This window comes from Lithobates pipiens, unplaced genomic scaffold (assembly GCF_037356315.1).
Source record: "Lithobates pipiens isolate NorthernLeopardFrog02 unplaced genomic scaffold, aLitPip1_a1.2 Scaffold_10, whole genome shotgun sequence".
Classification (NCBI taxonomy): Eukaryota; Metazoa; Chordata; class Amphibia; order Anura; family Ranidae; genus Lithobates; species Lithobates pipiens.
Genome location: NW_027507686.1, coordinates 19758297 through 19782195, shown reverse-complemented (window position 1 = coordinate 19782195; position 23899 = coordinate 19758297). Strand labels below are relative to the sequence as shown.

The window sequence follows — 23899 nt, the reverse complement described above, 5'->3', positions numbered from 1 at the left end:
CCGCTGCAGTTTTAACCCTTTTTCGGTCGCTAGCGGGGGTTAAAACCACCCCGATAGCGGCCGCAGACCGCCGCTAAAACGGCCGTCCCAGTGTGAAAGGGGCCTTATCTTTGTCTCTTTTTTTTTTTACATCACAGAAATCTGACATTTTTAACAGGGGTGTGCAGACTTTTTATATCCAATGTATGCCTTTGAAAATGTAATAAATACGATAAAAAATAAACAATGGCACAATTGGTGAAAGCTCTTGAATGCCATTGTTGTTTTTTTTTTTTTTTTTTGTTTTTTTCCATACATTTTTTATTTTATCACCATTGTTGGTTTTAAACTGAATTAATTGTGCAGTTCTTTTTTTTATTATGTATGTGTTTTGAATAAATAATTTCTCCTTTTAAAACCCTCATTTCTGTTTTAGGTGGGAGCAGAGAATGCTGAGCAACGGACGTGTTTATTACGTCGATCATAACACAAAGACCACCACGTGGGAACGACCTCTGCCACCTGGGTGAGACCTCACACTTTGTAGCGTAACTGCTTTCCATGTCACTGCCATGTGCCCTCGGCGATGCAGGTGCGGTGGGGGGTTGCTGTAGAAAGCCTATTCAGTGCTAAACATATTTGTGTTTTCTCCACACAGATGGGAAAAGCGGGTGGACAGTCGAGGGCGATACTACTACGTTGACCACAACACCCGCACCACTACTTGGCAGAGACCTACGGCGGAGTACGTCCGCAACTATGAGCAATGGCAGACGCAGAGGAACCAGTTGCAGGGAGCAATGCAGCAGCTGAGCCAGCGCTACCTGTACCAGGTAAGACACGCCATGCAAATAAAATGGTAAGGTGGCTTATATTTTTAGTTAACCCCTTGTGCCTAAGGGTAAAACAAATCTAAATGCCCAAGCACAATTTTGCAACTTTGACACGTGTTAGTAATACTGTAAATATCACAACTACTTTGTGCATCCAGGTGGATTATACCGCGTTTCTTTCAGGACAAATTGGGCTTTCTTTTGGTGGTTAATAGGCGATGGATAGTAGAGAATTTAAAACCACCAGAAAGACCCATAGATTGTTACCAACGACCCTATTAATTTGGAAATATGCATTTAAATTGAAAAAAATTAATAAAATAAAAAAATATATATATATATTTGGGCCAGTTTTCCTTTGATGATGAAAGAAAAAAAAATCAGTGCCTTGCGAAAGTATTCGGCCCCCTTGAACTTTTCAACCTTTTGCCACATTTCAGGCTTCAAACATAAAGATATAAAATTTTTATTTTTTGTGAAGAATCACCAACAAGTGGGACACAATTGTGAAGTGGAACGAAATCTATTGGATTTTTGAAACTTTTTTAACTAATAAAAAAATGAAAAGTGGGGCGTGCAAAATTATTCGGCCCCCTTGCGTTAATACTTTGTAGAGCCACCTTTTGCTGCGATTACAGCTGCAAGTCGCTTGGGGTATGTCTCTATCAGTTTTGCACATCGAGAGACTGAAATTCTTGCCCATTCTTCCTTGCAAAACAGCTCGAGCTCAGTGAGGTTGGATGGAGAGCGTTTGTGAACAGCAGTTTTCAGCTCTTTCCACAGATTCTCGATTGGATTCAGGTCTGGACTTTGACTTGGCCATTCTAACACCTGAATACGTTTATTTGTGAACCATTCCTTTGTAGATTTTGCTGTATGTTTGGGATCATTGTCTTGTTGGAAGATAAATCTCCGTCCCAGTTTCAGGTCTTTTGCAGACTCCAACAGGTTTTCATCCAGAATGGTCCTGTATTTGGCTGCATCCATCTTCCCCTCAATTTTAACCATCTTCCCTGTCCCTGCTGAAGAAAAGCAGGCCCAAACCATGATGCTGCCACCACCATGTTTGACAGTGGGGATGGTGTGTTGAGGGTGATGAGCTGTGTTGCTTTTACGCCAAACATATCGTTTTGCATTGTGGGCAAAAAGTTGGATTTTGGTTTCATCTGACCAGAGCACCTTCTTCCACATGTTTGGTGTGTCTCCCAGGTGGCTTGTGGCAAACTTTAGATGAGACTTTTTATGGATATCTTTGAGAAATGGCTTTCTTCTTGCCACTCTTCCATAAAGGCCAGATTTGTGCAGTGTACGACTGATTGTTGTCCTATGGATAGACTCTCCCACCTCAGCTGTAGTTCTCTGCAGTTCATCCAGAGTGATCATGGGCCTCTTGGCTGCATCTCTGATCAGTCTTCTCCTTGTCTGAGCTGAAAGTTTAGAGGGACGGCCAGGTCTTGGTAGATTTGCAGTGGTCTGATACTCCTTCCATTTCAAAATGATCGCTTGCACAGTGCTCCTTGGGATGTTTAAAGCTTGGGAAATCTTTTTGTATCCAAATCCGGCTTTAAACTTCTCCACAACAGTATTACGGACCTGCCTGGTGTGTTCCTTGGTCTTCATGATGCTCTCTGCGCTTTCAACAGAACCCTGAGACTATCACAGAGCAGGTGCATTTATAAAGAGACTTGATTACACACAGGTGGATTCTATTTATCACCATCAGTCATTTAGGACAACATTGGATCATTCAGAGATCCTCGCTGAACTTCTGGAGTGAGTTTGCTGCACTGAAAGTAAAGGGGCCGAATAATTTTGCACGCACCACTTTTCAGTTTTTTATTTGCTAAAAAAGTTTAAAATATCCAATAGATTTCGTTCCACTTCACAATTGTGTCCCACTTGTTGGTGATTCTTCACAAAAAATTAAAATTTTATATCTTTATGTTTGAAGCCTGAACTGTGGCAAAAGGTTGAAAAGTTCAAGGGGGCCGAATACTTTTGCAAGGCACTGTATCCATTATCATTGGAAATATGCAAAATGGTACCCCCCGGTGCATTGGGCCTTCAAGGGCAACTCGCATATTAGACAAAACTATGTATAAAAGGTAACATTTTATTAAATTTATGGATAAAAGCTAGGTGTACATATCAACACTTTAAAAGAAAAGACAAAAACATAGTAAGATAACTGCTGGTATTCAGTTGCTGCAGTGATGTCTTCTCTTAAATGATCCTGAAGAAGGGATTCAAGTTTCTCCTGAAACGCGTTGAGCTTAGGGGAAGACATATCACTGCAGCAACTATCTGTATACCAGCAATTATCCTTCTATGTTTATGTGTTTTTTGTTTTTTTAAGTGTTGATATGTACACCTAGCCTTTATCCATGTATTCAATAGATTTTTACCTTTTAGAAATCGTTTTATCTAATATACAAGTTGCCCTTAATATCCCAATGTACAGGGGGGGGGGGGGGGTACATTTTTGCATATTTCCAATGGTAATGGTTGATTTTTTTTTCTTTTATCATCAAAAATAGGAAAACTGGTCCAAAATATTTTTTTTCATTTAGAAATAATGTATATTTCTTGCTACTGCCATAACCTTCCGCCAAAGAACAACCCAAAATAAATTCTTCTGCTCCCGACATTGGCAGCGATACCACAAATGTTAGTTGTCCTTTTTACCCGTAAAACAATAGTTCTAATTCCTTTTTTTTTATCCTACCTAAAACATACTGACACTGTTACTGAAAAAAAAATAATAATACTGGCTCTGACCTCTTGATCCTGACCTTGACCCAAATACTAACCCTGGCACTGACCTAGATCAAGAATTAAAGCCTGATTGTAAAGGAGAGAAGAGTGTTTTTAACACATTAAGATAAAAAGCCTTCTGTGTGCAGCAGCTTCCCCCCAGCCCCCTAATACCTATCTGAGCCCATCTCAATCCAGCGATGTTGCAGGAGAGACTTGGCTGTCCGGGACTCTCCCTTCTGATTGGCTGAGACAGCAGCGGAGCGCCATTGGCTCCCGCTGCTGTGCTGTCAAAGTCAGTAAGCCAATGAATAGAGTGAGGTCAGTGTTTGAATCGACACACGGAGCTGCGGCTTGGCTTAGGTGCCCCCATAGCAAGCTGCTTGCTGTGGGGGCCCTCAACAGGAGGGAGGGGCCAGGAGCGCCGCAGAGGACCCGATAAGAGGAGAATCGGGGCTGCTCCTTGTATAACCATTACACAGAGCAGGTAAGTATAACATGTCTGTTACTTTGAAACACAAAAAATTTGACTTTATTATCGCTTTTATGTAGGAATTTTTTTTGGATTTATTTTTTTCAATTTGATTCTTTTTCTTTTTCTTTTTCTTTTTTTTTTTTACACACACTTTTTTTTTTTCTGCAAGGAGAAAGAGAGATACTAAGTATCTCTCTCCTCCATTCACAGATAAAGAAAACACGGGGGCTGATCACTGTGATAGCCAATCAGGGGCTATCACAGCGATCAGGTGACCCAGAATTGGGCGTTCCGGATCCCGATCGTTAGTAGGGGTCCCAGGGCTCTCCGTGAGGGAGATATGCAAATCTGCAGCCCCACGGAAAAAAAGCCCAGTCCAGTGGACCCTTCAACATAACTTTTGATTTGACCCTACCACTTAATCCTCAATCTAACCATTTACACTCTCTAAAATGAACTCTTAACCCTTAGACTTGCCCTCAAACACGGAAGCTGAAGTTTACAGTGCCTTGAAAAAGTATTCATACCCCTTGACATTTTCCACATGTTGTCATGTTACAACCAAAAACATAAATGTATTTTATTGGGATTTTATTTGATAGACCAACACAAAGTGCCACATAATTGTGCAGTGGAAGGAAAATGATAAATAGTTTTCAACATTTTTTACAAATATGTGAAAAGTGTGGGGGGCATTTGTATTCAGAGTCAATACTTTGTAGAACCCCCTTTCTCTGCAATTACAGCTGCGAGTCTTTTTGGGGATGTCTCTACCAGCTTTGCACATCTAGAAAGGGACATTTTTGCCCATTCTTCTTTGCAAGATATCTCAAGCTCTGTCAGATCGGATGGAGAGCGTCTGTGAACACCAATTTTCAAGTCTTGCCACAGATTCTCAATTGGATTTAGGTCTGGACTGTGACTGGGCCATTCTAACACATGAATATGCTTTGATCTAAACCATTCCATTGTAGCTCTGGCTGTATGTTTTGGGTCGTTGTCCTGCTGGAAGGTGAACCTTCGCCCCGGTCTCAAGTCTTTTGCAGACTCTAACAGGTTTTCTTCTAAGATTGTCCTGTATTTGGCTCCATCCATCTTCCCATCAACTCTGACCAGCTTCCCTGTCCCTGCTGAAGAAAAACATCCCCACAACATGATGCTGCCACCACCATGTTTCACGGTGGGGATGGTGTGTTCAGGGTGATGTGCAGTGTTAGTTTTCCACCACACATAGCGTTTTGCTTTGCTTAGGCCAAAAAGTTCAGTTTTGGTCTCATCTGACCCGAGCACCTTCCACATGTTTGCTGTGTCCCCCACGTGGCTTCTCCCAAACTACAAACAGGACTTCTTATGACTTTCTTTCACCAATGTCTTTCTTCTTGTCACTCTTCCATAAAGGGTAGATTTGTGGAGATCACGACTAATAGTTGTCCTGTGGACAGATTCTCCCCCCTGAGCTGTGGATCTGTGCAGCTCCTCCAGAGTTACCATGGGACTCTTGGCTCTTCTCTGATGAACGCTCTCCTTGCCCGGCCTGTCAGTTTAGGTGGACGGCCATGTCTTGGTAGATTTGCAGTTGTGTCATACTCTTTCCATTTTCTGATAATGGATTGAACAGAGCTCCGTGAGATGTTCAAAGCTTGGGAGATTTTTTTTATAACCTAAACCTGCTTTATACTTCTCCACAACTTTATCCCTGAGCTGTCTGGTGTGTTCCTTGGCCTTCATGATGCTGTTTGTTCACTAAGGTTCTCCAACAATCCTCTGAGGGCTTCACAGAACAGCTGTATTTATACTGAGATTAAATTACACACAGGAGGACTCTATATACTGATTAGGTGGAGGATCATTTTTCCCTTGACTTCCTGGATCGTTTTGGCCATCGGTCGATTTGGATATCCTTGCCTTGTTGACTCGTTGCCGCTGACATTCGAGTCCACCTGTTCCGGTAAGAGTATACATCCCTTTCCTTGGGTGGAGGACACATTATTCCTGAAGTTTTACACGCTTGCTGAGGCCCATGTATCCCACTTCTGAACAACCATTTTCTGCAGGGGGGCTTTTTTTTATATGTTTTCCACAAGATTTTTTTCACCTTTGGGACTTCCTTATTTGTGTTCTCACCCATTTTTCATATGCTTTGTTGTACTTATTTTTGGGACTGATATTCACTATTTAGTTCTGATCACTTTTATACATTATTTGGTCACGTTATTGAATGTCTATGGTTTAGCGCTACATTTATACCATCCTCAGGTGACTTCTGAAGGCAATTGGTTCCACTAGATGTTAGTTAGGGGTATCAGAGTAAAGGGCGCTGAATATAAATGCCCCCCCCCCCCCTCCACACTTTTCACATATTTATTTGTAAAAAAAATTGAAAACCATTTATCATTTTCCTTCCACTTCACAATTATGTGCCACTTTGTGTTGGTCTATCACATGAAATCCCAATAAAATACATTTACATTTTTGGTTGTAACATGACAAATTGTGGAAAATGCAAGGGGTATGAATACTTTTTTAAGGCCCTGTAACTTATAGTAGATCCAGTGATGTAATTACTGGGTCTCTATGTTTCCCTGTGCAGCGCATGCAGATCGCGGCTGGTGGGAGGGGCCTGTAGCTTTTTGAAAACATCACAGCGCCCTAGCTCCGTACTCGTCTCAGAAGTATCATGCGGCGGGCTTGCTCTTGGGAGGAGTTGTACAAATATAAAAATGCCTTCAGGGGCAGGTGTCAGTCAAGAGGAGGGGGCATTTGCAGACTACCCTCAATAATGCACACATGATGATGATTCCCCTTTATGATTGAAAAGGGGTGGGTAGGACTGAAGAGGAAAGAGCAAGATGAAGTTGGATGTCCTGCAGCCAGGAAATGAGACGGGCTCTCTCTGACTTGCTGCAGCTTCTAATGCACACTGTGAGAAGCTGTAGACATAAGATGCCAGACTCATGCTAGGGACTTTTTCTACCAAAGAAATTCATACATTTACCATATACAAATGATATTACCAAATATTCTAAAACAATACTACTAAGATTAGGGAATCCGCAAGAGTATTATGTGTGATCAAAACACACAATCTTAAAGCGGAGTTCCGCCATTTTTTTTTTTTTATTTTTTTTTACAGTCAGCAGCTACAAATACTTCAGCTGCTGGCTTTTAATATATCGACACTTACCTGTCCAGGGCACCCGCGATGTCGGCACCTGAAGCCGATCTATCGCTCGGCTGTCGGGTCCTGCTGCCGCCATCCTCGGTAAGAGAATCAGGAAGTGAAGCCGCCTACTGCGCATGCGTGACTCACGCTGCGCTATCCCACTGGTCCCTGCTGTTTTCTGGGACCCATGTGTTTCCCAGAATACAGCAGGGGGGACCGGAAGTAGCGTAGGTACCCGCGGGGGGCTCGGGTATCTATCTATGCCCGGAAGTGGGAGCAAAATACCTGTATTAGACAGGTATCTGCTCCCCTCTGAGAGGTGCCAAATGTGACACCAGAGAGGGGGAGGAACTGGAAAAGCTGAAGTTCCATTTTTGGGTGGAACTCCGCTTTAAAGTGGAGCTCCACCTAAAAGGGGTAGCTCAAGGGCTTTTTTTCATCGGGAACGAGGGGGACCGCAGTTCCGGCACCTTCAGCACTGAATGTATGTAATTGCAAGGGGTGCTGGATTGTGTTACAGTGTCTACTGATGCCGGTTGCTAGGGGATCTATTGTTACTGGAGGTGCTATTTTTTTGCAGGGGTTTATTGTTGCTGGGAAAGGGGGTGGAACCAAGTAACTGTGCTTGGAAGTGGGTAGGAGCAGAGACAAGGGCTAACTCCAAAAGGCGGAGTTTCTGCACCTATTCTCTGAGAAAAAAAGCCCTGGGTAGCTCCACTTATTTGCCCACCATGCCCCCTCCACCCCCTCCACTTCCACATTTGGCAACTTTCAGGGGGGAGCGGGTAACTGGTTTTAACAGGTACCTGCTCCCACTTCTGGCTGACTTTGCCGCGGCAAAGGGGAGAATGCTGTGATTATTGCCAGCGGCAATAGCTAATCGCATGAAAAATCTGACATGCTGGTCGTACCCAAGTTGTACTACAATTGAATTGGGTACAATCAGCCTGCCCATAGATGGTTCGAATCTCGGCCGGTCTCTACTGAATCGGATGAGATTCAAACTATCTACCCCTGCTGAATGACATGTAGGGAGACAAATCCTTTCTGTACCATTAAGACCCCTTTTACACTGAGGACTCTTTTCAGGCGTTTTAGCGCTAAATATATCGGGTGTAAAGAGCCTCTCAAGCCACCCCAATGCGAAAGACCGAGTGCTTTCACACTGGGGCGGTGCGCTTGCAGAGCGGGGGGTAAAAAAAAGTCCTGCAGGCAGCATCTTTGCGGCGGTGCGGGTGTATACATCTCTCCCAAAATTCCCTGCCCATTGAAATGAATGGGAAGCGCCTGCAAAGCGCTTCAGCAGCGCCACAACACGGGCGCTTTTAACCCTTTCCTCTGCTGCTAGCTGCGGTAAAAAGCGGCACTTTAACGCTACCGCCCCAGCGTGAAAGGGCTATAAAATCCTTGAAAGTTTATTTCCAACTTTGGATAATGCATAAAAAAAAAGAACAAAAAAAATCAAAAATCACACGCGCAATTAAAGCTAAAAAAGAAAAAACTGCACACTTGTTGCACACGTGTTAAAAGCAGTATTACCTTTGTGTAAGTTAAGTGATTACCAAAAGCTTTGGAATGGTGGGGTTTTATGAATTGTCCACATGGTATGTATGGTCTATTTTCTTAATATCCCCTTCAAGCTGTGCCTGTAACTTTTTTTTTTTTTCTTAGTAGCACACAGATGAATGAGATGACTGGGCAGGCAATGGAAATACATGCCACACATTCCCCTCCCCATAAAAGATTCCTTTTCTTAGACGATTGAATAGTGCAACGGGTCTCTGTTTCATCAGAATAAGAATGCACAAATGCCCATTACATGTGTTTTCACAACTGCTGCTGGTATTTTGTGGGGGATCCTTTTCAGGAGGTCGACACAAGCTGCCCACAGTGGAGATTGGTCCTGTATCCCCCCGGGGACTTCGGAGCTGGTCAAGTGAGGGAGAGTTATATAAACATTAGCAGTCCCCCCCCCCCCCCCCCTGCACCTCCCAGCAATTTCACACCCCCCCCCTTTACACACCTCCTTCCTTCTCTCTAAGCATCCCCTCACTGCAGGAGAAGAAAGGTGCATTGTATGCCAGGATCCAAGGGAAGGGGGGCAGCAAGCTGTGCCTATAAGTTGCTGAATATTTCTTCAGTTTGGGCTACTCTTGCTCACCGCTCTGCCAAGGGACGGGCTTTTGGGTTTTGGGAGGGGAGGAGGTGAGAGAGAGAGAGAGAGAGGGGGTCTGTGTTGGAAAGGGGGGCCAGGATCTGAGCCCAGAGCCGGGAAGAGCTGGGCGTTTACTGGTGGCTTGTGGGAATGATTTCATTTGAAAGGCCTGCAATATTTTCCCCTCTGGTTTTGGGAGCAAGTCGGACGTGTGAGAGCTGAGTCCAGCTGGGGACGTCTGCGAAGCACATGGCATCTCCTGCTCAGGGGCAGCCTCCAGTCCAGCACTGTCCTGTCACTAGAGGGGACCTACCTAGTTACCTGCTTCCCTTCCCTTACTTTCTGCCTTGCTGTCTCTCTGTTCGCAGTCCCCGTCCGCCGCACCAGACAATGATCCTCTTGGACCTCTACCCAATGGATGGGGTAAGCCAAAGCTCCTTGATTCTTTTTTTTTTTGTATTATAGAACTTTCTAAGTGCATGTTAAAATATCAATAGTCTAGTATTTAAAAATATTAAAAGTGCAATGAGACTGATTTATGTTTGGAAAAGAAGCGGAGATCATGCATATATGAACCAATCAGTTTTCATCTTTTAAATGAGACTAGGAATCTGGTTGGCATTGGTAACTGCTCCAGTTTTCATACCTCAAGTCCATTGGTTTGCCATGTGTGAAGTGATTGTACTTTGTAAGTTAACTCCCGTTTGTTAAAAGCAAATGGGAGTTAAAATTTTGTATTTTTGTTCTGTATGCTTATATACTTTTTTTTTTGTGCCATTTGGATTCTGATTGTATTATGCTTCAATAAGGTAGTTATAGTAAGGCTGGACCAATCTCTGTGGCCAAGTAGTCAGTACCCCTAAAAACATTACAGGTGGTTTGCTTACTATGCCGAAACTTTTTTTATTTATATTATCCATAGACGTGTATATACGGTATATATATATATATATATATATATATATATATATATATATATATATATATATATATATATATATTCTGGTTCTAAAAAAATTATCCTGTTGGCTGCTCCAACATATTGACCAGCTCTTGAATTCTGTTTTGTTGATCTACAGGACTGTTAAATCTTTTAGAGTTAGACAATTATTAGTATCGTATTGATTTTACTTTTTCAGATTTGATGCTCTTTTGTATCTCTAAACCAATAATAGGGTGTACTTATGGGAAGGAAGGAAAACGGCTTTATGTTAGAAGTATGCTGGTCCAGAATGATAGATGACCCAGTTTTGAGTATATATAGTTCCATGTGAGCACATTGGCTTTAAGTGGTTTTGGTAGTATCTGCAGAGGAGAAAGTAGAACAATTTTCGGTCCTTGCAAGTCCTGGAAAGTTAGATAAGTTTGAATGATCACACAAAAAAGTTTTAGAGAAGCCCAGTGCTGGGTATATTTACTTTTTATTTTGAGTTACATTTAACCCCCTAGAGTAGTAATAGACATGCTTTGGGGTGTGTACTGCTTGTTCCATAGAATAGTCAGCAACTTGTTGTGGGGTGTATTCTGGTCATTCCCTAGAGTAGTAAGCGACTTGTTGCGGGGTGTGTACTGGTTGTTCCCTACTGTAGTAAGTAACTAGTTGTGGGGTGTATACTGGTCGTTCCATAGAGTAGTAAGCATCTTGTTGTGGGGTGTGTACTGGTCATTCCCTAGTGTAGTAAGCGACTTGTTGTGGAGTGTATACTGGTTCCCTAGAGTAAGTAGTAAGCGATTTGTTGCCTGGTGTATACTGGTCATTCCCTAGTGTAGTAAATGACTTGTTTTGTGGTGTATACTGGTCGTTCCCTAGAGTAGTAAGCGACTTGTTGCGGGGTGTGTACTGGTTGTTCCCTACTGTAGTAAGTAACTAGTTGTGGGGTGTATACTGGTCGTTCCATAGAGTAGTAAGCATCTTGTTGCGGGGTGTGTACTGGTCATTCCGTAGTGTAGTAAGCGACTTGTTGTGGGGTGTATACTGGTTCCCTAGAGTAAGTAGTAAGCGATTTGTTGCCTGGTGTATACTGGTCATTCCCTAGTGTAGTAAATTACTTGTTTTGTGGTGTATACTGGTCGTTCCCTAGAGTAGTAAGCGACTTGTTGCGGGGTGTGTACTGGTTGTTCCCTACTGTAGTAAGTAACTAGTTGTGGGGTGCATACTGGTCGTTCCATAGAGTAGTAAGCATCTTGTTGCGGGGTGTGTACTGGTCATTCCCTAGTGTAGTAAGCGACTTGTTGTGGGGTGTATACTGGTTCCCTAGAGTAAGTAGTAAGCGATTTGTTGCCTGGTGTATACTGGTCATTCCCTAGTGTAGTAAATGACTTGTTTTGTGGTGTATACTGGTTGTTCCCTTGTGTAGTTAGCGACTTGTTGTGGGGTGTATTCTGGTTCCCTATTGTAGTAAACATCTTGTTGCGGGGTGTGTACTGGTTGTTCCCTAGATTAGTAATTGACTTGTTGTGGGGAGTATTCTGGTTCCCTAGAGTAGTAAGTGACTTGTTTTGGGGTGTGTACTGGTTGTTCCCCAGTGTAGTAAGCGACTTGTTTTGGTGTGTATACTGGTCATTCCCTAGTGTAGTAAGCGACTTGTTTTGGGGTGTATACTGGTCATTCCCTAGTGTAGCAAGCAAACTGTTGCGGGGTGTGTACTGGTTGTTCCCTATAGTTCTAAGCGACTTGTTTTGGGGTGTATACTGGTTGTTCCCTATAGTTGTAATCGACTTGTTTTGGGGTGTATACTAGTCGTTCCCTGGTGTAGTAAGCGACTTGTTGCGGGGTGTATACTGGTCATTCCCTGGTGTAGTAAGCGACTTGTTTTGCGGGGTGTGTACTGGTCATCCCCTAGTGTAGCAAGCAACTTGTTGCGGGGTGTGTACTGGTTGTTCCCTATAGTTGTAAGCGACTTGTTGCGAGGTGTATACTGGTCATTCCCTGGTGTAGTAAGCGACTTGTTGCGGGGTGTATACTGGTCATCCCCTAGTGTAGCAAGCAACTTGTTGCGGGGTGTGTACTGGTTGTTCCCTATAGTTGTAAGCGACTTTTTTTTGTGGTGTATACTGGTTGTTCCCCGGTGTAGTAAGCGACTTGTTGCCGGGTGTATACTGGTCATTCCCTAGAGTAGTAATTAACTTGTGGGGTGTATACTGGTCGTTCCCTAGAGTAGTAAGTGACTTGTTGTGGGGTGTATACTGGTCAGTCTGTGCTTGTATATCTAGAGACAGAAGAAGTGTGTGGAGCTCCAGAAAAATAAGAGGCTTTGTACGGATTTCAATAGATAAGTTTGCACCTTAATAATGAATGTGTGTGTGTGTTTGTGTGTGTGTGTGTGTGTGTGTGTGTGTGTGTGTATGCGTCTAGAAGATTAACTTGATTGATTCAGTCTTCATAGTAAGTGGCTCAATGTTCATGTATGCTGGTCCGGTAGTATAATTGCCTGCGTGGGTAGAGTTGGTGCAATGCTTTATGCTGGGTGTGTGAGGTCTCAGATTGAGTAGACTAAGTGCCGGTTCACACTACCGCGACTTGTCAGGCGACTTAGCCGCCTGACAAGTCGCGCTCCGTTCTGTACTACGGAACCGTTCTAATAGGAGCGACTCAAGTCGCTCCGACTTAGAAAAAGGTTCCTGTAGTATTTTCGGGGCGACTTCAGGCGACTTGCATTGACTTCTATACAGAAGTCATTTTGCAAGTCGCCGCTGAAATCGTGTGCAGGTCGCGTCTGTGAGACGCGCTGCAAGTCACGTCGCCCCTGTGTGAACGGGGGCTAATGTGGCCAACGTTGGTTGTGCTTCAGGTCGAGGAGAGTAGGTGCTGATATAGTGGTTGGAGGACAAGCGGCTTGGCTTTGACTACGTGAATATCCAGGGGTGGCTTTTTGGTAAGTGTGTATAGGATCAGGAAAGCATTTTTCTTTTTTTTTTTCTTTTTTTTGTGTTGATATTATTAGAGTTTACTGGTTTAGTTTTGGGTGTATGGAGGCTCATTGGCGTAGTGTCGGGTGTATAAAGTTCAAGGTGAATGTGTAGTTCTGGTGGTATTTTCAGAGGTCCAAGTAACAACCTTTTCTGGTTTGTATTGTGTAGGCTGCTGGTTGCAGGCTCCCTTTTTTTTTATTTATTTTTTTTAAAGTTAAATAGAGTTGTGTCTTTAAGCATTTTTCTTAAGAAAAAAAAAATGACTTGAAAAATTTTTCATAGGCAGTGCTCCGAGAGTAAAACCAAAATTATAGTCTGAGCACCTCCCCCGCTCCTTGTATGTTCAGACATTCGACTCGTACTCTGCAAGTGGTCAGAGAGCTATAGAACTGATCGGTCATCGGCAAATGCTGTGTGTATTGCTCCGTGTCTTCGGCAAAGTCACTAGAAACAAGGCATTGTGGGAAGTTCTTCCGATGCCGGGACTGACCAGGAGCCCCTTGCTCGGAGGAGAATGATCAGTTTCCAAATTGGTAGCTTGGCAGGTTTTTAAGGCTGCAGTTTAAATCTTTGGAAAGTTGATAAAAGGTAATTGCCGAGCACAAGAGGGGCTGTGTCTTGCCAGCAGTTGTGTAGCTATGTAGATGTTGGAAGCATCCCGGTCCTGTCTGAGAATGTTTAAGTAAGACCCCAAGGCACAGCTTCACTAGCAGTAATTGTTTATTCCTTGGCTGCCTTTCAACCTGCACCTGCTTTCATGTGAAAAAAAAGTATGGGATCGTCTACTTTTTCATGTGAGTTCCAGATGGTTTTACCATTGCAGTTGTCTAAATCTGGTCATACACAGAGAGATCTTATTGATGGAAAGTTCACAATAAGACCCATGGTTGATTCCACATTCAGAGTTAGGCAGAGTGGTCTCCAAACTGTGGCCCTGTGCTTGCCTTTATGCAGCCTTTGGGACAATGTTTCTCCCACTGACACCAATGATGGAGCACTATTCCTCCAACTGATAGCATCGATGGGGCACTATTCTTCCAACTGATACCAGTGATGAAACAATATTACTCCAACTGATACCAATGATGAGGCAACATTACTCAAACTGATACCAATGATGAGGCAACTCCAACTGATTCCAATGATGATCAACTGTTCCTCTTACTGGCACCAAGCTGGGACATTATTCTTCTCACTGACTCCATCGATGGGGCACTATTTTTTTCACTGGTACCATTTTCTACTCCCATGGGTACACAGTCCGCCCCCCCTAAGATCTAAAGGGTAGTAAACTGGCCCTTTAATTAGAAAGTTTGGAGACCCATGCACTAGATCAGAGGTGCTCAACCTGTGGCTCTCCAGCTGTTGCAGAACTAAAAGTCCCATGAGGCATGGCAAGGCTGAAAAGTACAAGCATGACTCCCAAAAGCAGAGGCATGATGGGACAACAGCTGGAGAGCCACAGGTTGAGCACCCCTGCACTAGATCAAAACGTATGGTGCTACAACCCAGTCATGAAGAGAAATCCTTCCCCGAGGGGTGCACAATCCACAGTCGCACAGCTACAAGCAAAATCATCTAAGAAAGCAATCCACAACTCTGTCCATTGATCTGAAAAATCTTCCATTTATTAATGCTCCACAAAAGGCATCATTTCAGTGGGGCAGTTGATGCGTTTCAGCCTTATCGGCTGTATCACTACTTCTTTATCACTACCTGCAAAGCAGCAATGCATGGTGCTATACATTGCACTCCTGCAGCCTTCTGCTCTGTATGTGAGAAGGAAGAGAACGTATCAAATACTTACCATAATTCTCCTTTCCTGGCGCCAATCCATGGCAGCATACCACATGCATTCTGCCATGTTGGCACCAGGATAGAAGGTTTTTTAGTAAAAAGGCGTTTTCTTTCTCGCATCTACTGTTGGTCATGCTGCATCCAGAATGTGGCGGTTTGTCACCAGTGACGCTTGAATCATTTCCATCACTAGAGGAAAATACTCCGTGGATTTAATTTTATTCTTTGTTTCCAGAATAATGAGAACAATTTCTCTTCTGGCCTTTTTTTCCAGTTACATTGGAAAAATTTATAAAAACTTTTTGTCTATAGTAGTCACACAGGTGCTAGTATTAGTCTTTGCTAGAAACAAAATAACTGCTCTATTAACTCGGTCACATTTTCCAGTCTTCAAGGTCTTGTGCTGATTTCATTAAAATAAGACGGTGTCCGTGATCAGTTTTGATGTGGGTGAAAGTTTTACACTTAATAAGAATTAGACAAGCCAGCCTGTAAAAGGTCATATGCCTTTAAAATGTCAGGTATGGGGTATACTTTCTAGAATTTTCTAAGCTATTTGTTCTTTCTATGATCCGGAAAATGCTGCCTAATACTTAATTTAAAAAACGACCATTCCTTGCCTGGTGTACTGTAAACATAAAAGGAAGGTCATACAGAAACTTGTCTTACATGCATGGATCACTCAAGTGTGCATGGTTGAGGTTATGGAGAAGAGCGAGCATGAAAATGCCTCCAGTGCCGGATTAATCCCAGTTGGCAGTTGAGCAGAAATATTTAGCACAGATAGTTCCTCGCCTTAGTGAATTTTTCGACAAACCAGCATTAATAATTATTTGGTAAGTGTGGCCATACAAAGCCACATGCTAGGAAGTGATGGAAGAAGATTCAATCATCCCTTGCTGGTGTCAATTTAGGGGTAATAAGTGATGAGCACTTTAGGACCGTGGTCTCCAAACTGCAGCCTGAGGTCCAGATGTGACCCTTTGCTTGCTGTAATCTTGCCCCTGTGGCACTATTCCTCCCACCGATACAAGGCACTATTCCTTCCACTGATGCCAACAACGGGGCATAATTCTTGTCACTGATACCAACAATGTGGCACTATTCCTCCCACTGACCCTAATGATGGAGCATTGTTTATTCCCATTGACACCAGAGCATTTCTACTCTCACTTCCGGCCCCCTCAAAGTTTGAAGGACAGTAAACTGGCCCTTTGTTTAGAAAGTTTGGAGACCCCTGTTTTAGAGCTTCCAAGGTGTTCCTTTTCACTTGCCAACATTTCCTGGGACCTTATAAATCCTAATATTCTCAGCCTAGCCACACAGAGAGGCCCAAACTCCAAGGAGCACCTTATGACTTACTAGGGCATTTATTATGCATCTTATTCCATGCCTACCTATCACAGAAATTGTACCCCATTTTGTGGTGTAATCTGAGGTTTGTCATCATCCATCGTTCTCCGATAGATATTTGCAAATGTCTTTGGTCGGAACCACACAAATTCTGACCATAGACATTGGAGGGTGGTTGGACATGTAGCCACGATTTGATCGCCTTTAGGACAGACGGTATTAGGAACTATGTAGAACAGGGTTTCTCAACAAGAGTTCCTCTAGTAGTTTCTAGGAGTTCCTTAGGCAATGACCAGTTTCTGCTTCTCAGATAAGTTCCCACTGACACCATTGATCTTTTTAGCTATGTGTAAGGGGGTAATTCTTCCCAATGGCCACAAGTGTAAGGAGCATTCTTCCCACTGACACTAATGCATCATGAGTTGTAGATATAGGAATTCATAGCAGAGGTTCTCTGAGACCAGAAAGCTATTTCAAAGGTTCCTCTCTGTTGAAAGGGTTGAGAAAGGCTGATGTAGAGCTTTGAGTAAACTTGCAAGGTCAGTTGTCCTCAATACAATAAACTTTTGAATTCTAGTTGGTGTGGAGCTGTTGTTCTTTAATGCCTCCTGGAAATTGTGCAAGATTCCCCAAAAGACCATCTCATGTCTGAGAGCAGCCTAACCAGAGACACTGCAGTCCTTCAACAAATGTTTCAACTCTGTATGCTTGTGTCCATTCCTAAACTGAAAAACAGGATATGAAGCCTACACAGGCTACCACAAAATAATAAGTGCTATCATGGACATATACTACAAAAACCCATGTGTCAGTCCAACGTGAAATCCCTCCCTCCCCCCTCCTCCAAACCCCCCCCCCCCCCCCCGGGGGAGAAGATGACCACTAAAAACCCTATATCCCCTGCTAGGTAGGTCTGCTTAATTATAGGCCTCCAATCACCATGGCATTTGATTGCTGTGACCACCTGTATATACCCAGGGACTAGTTTGTCAACCCTGAACTGTGGGTTTGCTTTACTAAAACTGGAGAGTGCATTTAGTGCATGGTGAATAATAGTATCCAATCAGCTTCCAGGGTTTCTTGTCAAAGCTTAATTGAACAAGCTGAAGATAGAAGCTGATTGGCTACCATGCACAACTGCACCAGTTTTTGCACTTTCCAGTTTTAGTAAATCAACCCCTGTGAATCCATGTAATTTAATGCACCCTTCCTATAGAAAATCCTACAGTCCAGTGTATGATTGTGACCATGAACCGATGCGTGCCAGTAGATTTGTTGAATGCTTGCAACCTTTCCAGTGAGATCTAAACTCCTCCACATAGTATGGCCTCCAAATGTAACCGGGTCTAGCCTGCATAATTCTTGACTACATGCACAGTCCATAGAACCTCAATCTTTCTCCTAAATTCCGTGCAGCTAAAATGACCCTAGGTTTGTGCTGGCGGAGTGTGTCCACGTGGGACTAATTACATAGTTTGTGTCATTACCTCCCACCAACTGGTTGTTGGCTATGACCTGCCAGTTCACGTTAATTATTTTTGCAGGGCAGCTTAGAGAACAAATCTTAAACTTGCCTGGTTGCTATGAACAACGTCCCTCCATTCCACTTCTCTCTGGATTTTGTAAACAGGCTGAAGCCACCGTCTGCTCAGGGTGTGGTTGGGTGTTTTTCCACACACATCACCACTATTGAGAGTGTGAAATTGCTTGGAACCAATAGACGAACAAAGTTGCTCGGTCCAGTACAGACGTACCCATAAACGAAAATACTTCCAGAGTATGAACAGGATTTTCATTGTGTAATAGATGCCTGAGTTAGCTTAAGCTCCAAGCCAATATTCCAAGCTGGTTGTAGATGACGAGCAAGACTGTGTGTCCTATTCTGCTTCTGGATGGTATAACAATCCACATTTAAAGCCAGAAGTTCTTCTGATCCAAGGCTGGCGTGTGCTCCTGGTTGCTTTGCGCGCTTGCCAACTTTTTTGAAAAGTTTTCCAGGGACAGTTTGTCATTGATTCAGTGCGCTGGGGGCCAACTGTCCCCAACTTCCAAACCATTCCAGGTTTTGAGGTTTTGTCCAAAGGAAATTTTATACTTCTGGAAATTTCCATGGTTTTTAGTTCTGAGGGACCGTACCACAAAACGGGCCTCTTTGTGCATTAAAGACTCAGTTCTTATCACCTAGCATAAGGCTGGAAAATTCCCGGGAGCATTGTCGCCAATCACCCTTACAATCTACAGCTGGTTCTAATGTTTCTATTGCTGGGATAAAATTTACCACTGGTCAATAGATGGGGCTTATTGACTCTTGGATCTTATATTTATTCTCCAGTCTATGACTTAGCAGCACTTTGATTATTTAGAGCCCAAAACAAAAAAAAAAAAAAATGTATATTAGTTAAAAGTTCATTATGTGGTATCCCAATAATCTGCTGTCTTCTCAAAGTTGTCGTTAGGAATTGAGATGCCCAGATTTCTAAATGAAGTATTGGCAGAACAATTTAAAATGTCGCCAATAGCTTAAAATGTAAAAATACCGAACACTATTTACAGATGGTACAATTGGTCAGGTTGGAAAACCAGCAAAATTTCCAGGGCACCTCTGCAGGAAAAATGTAATAAATCAAATTATTATTTTTAAAAATAATAACTGTCTAACAAAATATGGTTGGATGTGCCCCATGAGGCGCCTCCACCCCCATTCAATATACACAAGAAAAGTTCACACCTATTATTGATTGATCTCTGTAACACTGTACCTGGCTATGGAATTAATATGTATATATATATATATATATATATATATATATATATATATATATATATTGACCAATCTACTTGACTACACGGCATTATGTTACTGTTGGTCTGTTGAAATTGTATTTACCAATAAATCTTCACCTTTTTTATTTTCAGTGGCGGCCGGTGATAATTTTTTTTAGGGGGGCAACAAACAGTAACAACCCCCCACCCCTCAGTCGGTCGGGTGGGTAAGTGCAACAGACCCAATCTATGGTTCTATGGTGGGCAGTGCTTCTCCCGGGCTTCACCGGCGACTTCCCTTGCTCAGCGGCGGCTTTTCCCTTTCCCTGGCTACACACGGGCCATCGCGGAGGCTTCAGTTTTTTCCCTCTTCCTCCTCGGCAGCCAATTGGGACTTGTCTCTTTTTGGCCAATCGGGAAAAAAAACAGGTCTCGGACCTGCTTCTGATTGGCAGGATTGAGGATCAGTGTTTCAGTAGCGAATATTCTTTTGCTGTTGTAACATCTGGTTGGGCTCCTGGCGCAATGCTCTGCGCCACGCGCACACCCTATTTTGAAGCCTATTAGAGCCTCTGGCTCTAATCAGGTGCTTAAAAAGAAAACGCCCCCCCGCTGCTGTGATTCACGCGCCCGGCATCCTGAAAGGGACCGGATGAATTAATAGGGTGTGGCGGTGTCCTGCAAAATAGCAGCCGTGGATAGAGTATGGGGGTGACAGCCATGAGTAGAGGGGGCGGCGCTCCGGCGCCCCTAATGAACGGGCCGCCATGGCTGATTTTACAATTGAGTGTGTTGCCCCTCATAAAAAGTCTCAGGGGCAATTTATGCTTTCTTGTGTATGGCACAGTGGCTAGGTGGTTAGCACTAAGCAGCAAAGGGGTCGCTGGTTCGAATCCCAGCCAGGACACTACCTACCTGGAGTTTGCATGCTCTCCCTGTGCCTGCGTGGGCTTCTGAGTCCTCCAGTTTCCTCCCACACTCCAAAGGCATGCTGGTAGGATAACTGTCTCCTTTCCAAATTGGCCCTGGTATGTATGAATGCGATTAACTTACATTCATACATGTTAGGGCCAATTTGAGCTCCTTGAGGGCAGGGACTGATTTTGAATGTACAATGTATATGTAAAGGGCAGCGTAAATTGACAGCGCTATATAAGTACCTGTAATAAATAAAATAATTATTTTATAAGTAACTCGCACCTATGTGAACAGGTGCCATTGAAAACAATGGGCTGCGACTAGTCTATGCGACTTTGCATATCGCATGACAAGTCGCACAAGTGTGAATGGAGCCTTGGGCTGAAATAGAAGTCATAAATCGCCCTCTTATGTATGCTGACTGCAGGGTCTGATTGTAGCTGCAATGGTGGGAGAGGTGGGTGTCACCAAACCAGGATTTTCGGCTCTGCCTGAACACATGCTTACTGCATTCTGACAGCATCTCTATGACCCGCAAATGGAGCTTGGGAATCGCATAAGCATGAAATGGGGAGTTAAGCTGGACATAGACGGATCGAAATTAGACCGGTTTAGCTGAATCGGACAATTTTTGATCCATCTATAGGCAGTGATCGACTTCAGTACAACCAGCCTATCATTTTTTTTCTTCTCCTGGGACGATCACTGCCGGTGACATTTACCGGACCCTTCCCCAACAAGAAAAAACAGTTTACTATGCTTTAGTTATGATGAACTAAGTATCGATCGCTCATTGTATTCATTCAGGAATGGAAAGGGATGGTAAATGTGATGTTTACCGGACCCTGCCACTACCCCCCCTCCCTCTGCTCTTCATCCTGAAGCACCCCATTGTGTGCTTGCAGCTGGCGGTCAGAAGGAGAGGAGGGAAGCCAGAAGCACTGCGGGCACATAGAGGGGCCTGGGCAGCAGGGGGAAAACGTATAGTGCACAGGAGGATAATCAGTGCAGCAGGAGAACAATTATTGGAATTGATATTGATCCCCTGAATGGCTTTCTGCAGCAGCTGAAAGCCAGCAGGAGGGAGAGGAGATGATGCCGGCTTTCAGCTGCTGCAGAGAGTGCCATACAGGGGATCGGTTCCAGTGAATGCTCCCCTGCTGTGCCGATCACTCACCCTGCCTACATTTGATTCACCCAGCTGCCTGGGCATCCCCCTGCTGGCCTGGGCCCTCTACAGCAGGACTGGTGGTACCCCCTTATCCATGGTCCTGTAAGCGATATTAAAGGCAATTAAAAAAGACAAAATAGCAAACATGTCATACTTACCTGCCCTGGGTAATGCTTTTGCACAGAGCAGCCCCACATCCTCCTTTTCTCAGGTCCTCCCCTGGCCCTTCCCTCCTGCCGAGTGCCCCCAGAGCAAGCAGTTTGCAGTAGGGGGCACCCAAGCACACACAGAGCCACAGCTCGGCCCCGCCCCCTCTCTTTCCTCACTGGCTCACTGGCTGTGATTGGAATTGTCATTGCCATTGGCTCCTGCTGCTGTCTTAGCCAATGAGAAGAGACAGTACCCAGAGAGTTAAGGCTCTGGAGCACACTGCCGGATCATGATGGGGCTCAGGTAAGTATTGGAGGGGGGGGGGGGCTGCTGCATAGAGAAGGTTTTTTTTTTTACCTTCATGCATAGAATGCATAAAAGTAAAAATCCTCCTCTAGCCTTTAGAACCGCTTTAGTTTCATCTCAGTTGTAAGCTGATTGCCCTTTGTAAGATACAGGTAGCCACTTGAGGGAGTATATATGAGTCTAAATATGGAATAACATTCTCATGGCTCATATAAAACTCACAAAAAAAAATAAAAAAATAATACTTTTATGAAGACATTACGATATTAAGTAAAAATGTGCACAGAGAAAGCAGCCTATTGGCTCCCTTTTAAGCTCCGTAGGAGAGTTGAGTCTGTAACAAGCCCTCATTCTAAGCTGTAACATCATGGCCGTGCTTCTGTTTGGGCACGCGCCAGTTTTGTGCTCCGTCCTATGAGACTCGGCACTCAACGCCCGGCTTAGAGGCTGCTCTGACTGTGAGTGGTGTGGGCAGGAAGTTAAGACTGTACTTTTTTTTAAACAGTAAGCGTTGTGTATGCCCAATAATTTATATAGACATTCATTGGCTGCAAAAAAAAATAAAAAATTTGGCCGCTACCCTCGGCTTAAAGTTTATGTAGGTGTTATATGATAAGCCAGGCCTCACAGCCCCCCCCCACTCCCCCACTCCTCACAGCCCCCCCACTCCTCCCCACTCCTCCCACTCCCCCCCACTCCTCCACACAGGCACATAATTCACTTTAGTAAAAGCAGAATGTTTGCAACTGCTTTGACGCCGCCAAAATCTCGCCAAACTCAGATCCTTGCTTTACATATGTGTTTGTATCTGGGCAATGTCTCTAAAGCACTGGTGGGCATTCCTTTATAATTCAGGAGCTTTTTAGTCCAATCTCGGAGCCGGTGGGCAATTTTTTTTTAACATCAACAAATGTGACCAGCATTAGTAATTAGAAAAAAAGTTAAAGAGGAACTGCAGTCTGCTCACATAGTTCATAATAAAACCATCTGTGCCATTCTGAAGCTTCCCTCCCACCACTTTGCAGATTGTTTTTTACATACTGTGATTCTGTACTTGCCAAATACGCTGCAGAAATCTCCCTCCAGTGAGTCTGGCTGCAGCCATTTTAACTGTGGGCAGCTGAAGCTGCTGCCTGTTCACTTCCTGGATTTACACAGAGGCACACCTCCAGCTCTGCAGCCCTGCAGCTTTCACTGGCCCTCTTATGACTCACCCCCCCCTCCCTTCCTGGCAAACGAGAGTGAGAGAGAGATCTGTGCATGATGTCATAAGCCTAGGCTAATGACCAGACAAGAAACAGGAAGTGGGCTGTATAAGGGATTTACTGGCAGAAACAAAAATGTTTTACGATCCGAAGGGGGCACGATTTGTGCTAGAAGAGGGGTGTGGGGGCTGGAGGGAGCAGGATTTGTGCTAGAAGGGGGGGGGAGAGGATTAGTGCTAGAATTTGGGGGAGGGTTTGTGGTGGGAGGGGGAATTTGTGTTGGAAGGCTGGTATTGGGTGTGAGGGGATTTGTGCTAGAAGAGCGGTGTGGGGGTTGGAGGGGGCAGGATTTGTGCTAGAAGGGGGGAGAGGATTAGTGCTAGAATTTGGGGGAGGGTTTGTGTTGGGAGGGGGCCACAGAGATTTGTGCTGAAGATGGGGAAGATGTTTTAATGGTAATTGAGGCATAGTGTTTCTACTATATATTATATATATTATATTCTCCTAAAAAGAACTCAGGAAGTGTTAATGGTTCACAGGTTTAGAGGCACAATGCAATGGCAACCCACTACAATAAAACAAGTGATTTCCCATTATTTGCAGGTATTTCTTCTCACTTCCTGTTTTGGCTTTGGGACAGGAAGTGAAGGTAAATCTCCCCCAATGGAATACTGGCAGATTTAAAGCTGACAGGGGACCTTCCCTTACTCTATACAATATGGAAAAAAAAAAACATTTTGCCTATCGCTCTACTGTAATTTCTACATACAGTGAGGAAGGATTTGCTTTTTTTTGCTTTGTTTGATTTTGATCAGATATACACTTTAAAAAAAATTGATCCAATGCGAATAACAAATGTCCACACACACACTTAAAGAGATGTGCTGTCCTGGACCTCGTAGTGCTGAGCATGGGAGGCACAGAGTTTGGAACGAAAAAAACAAAATTATAACAGTATTTTATAA

General features: G+C 43.8%; 1 protein-coding gene across 2 annotated transcripts in view; it reads left to right on the top strand.

The window, feature by feature from the left end:
* Nucleotides 1-23899, top strand: part of WWP2 (WW domain containing E3 ubiquitin protein ligase 2) — a 117922-nt gene that overhangs the window by 63605 nt on the left and 30418 nt on the right. The window contains exons 7-9 of one of the 2 annotated variants that reach the window (XM_077452106.1): nucleotides 416-505; nucleotides 638-812; nucleotides 9728-9782. In XM_077452106.1, coding sequence (XP_077308232.1) covers nucleotides 416-505; nucleotides 638-812; nucleotides 9728-9782 — 320 coding nt within the window. Of the gene's footprint in view, nucleotides 1-415; nucleotides 506-637; nucleotides 813-9330; nucleotides 9410-9727; nucleotides 9783-23899 lie in introns of those variants that run through there. The other variant, XM_077452113.1, reaches the window with a different exon arrangement.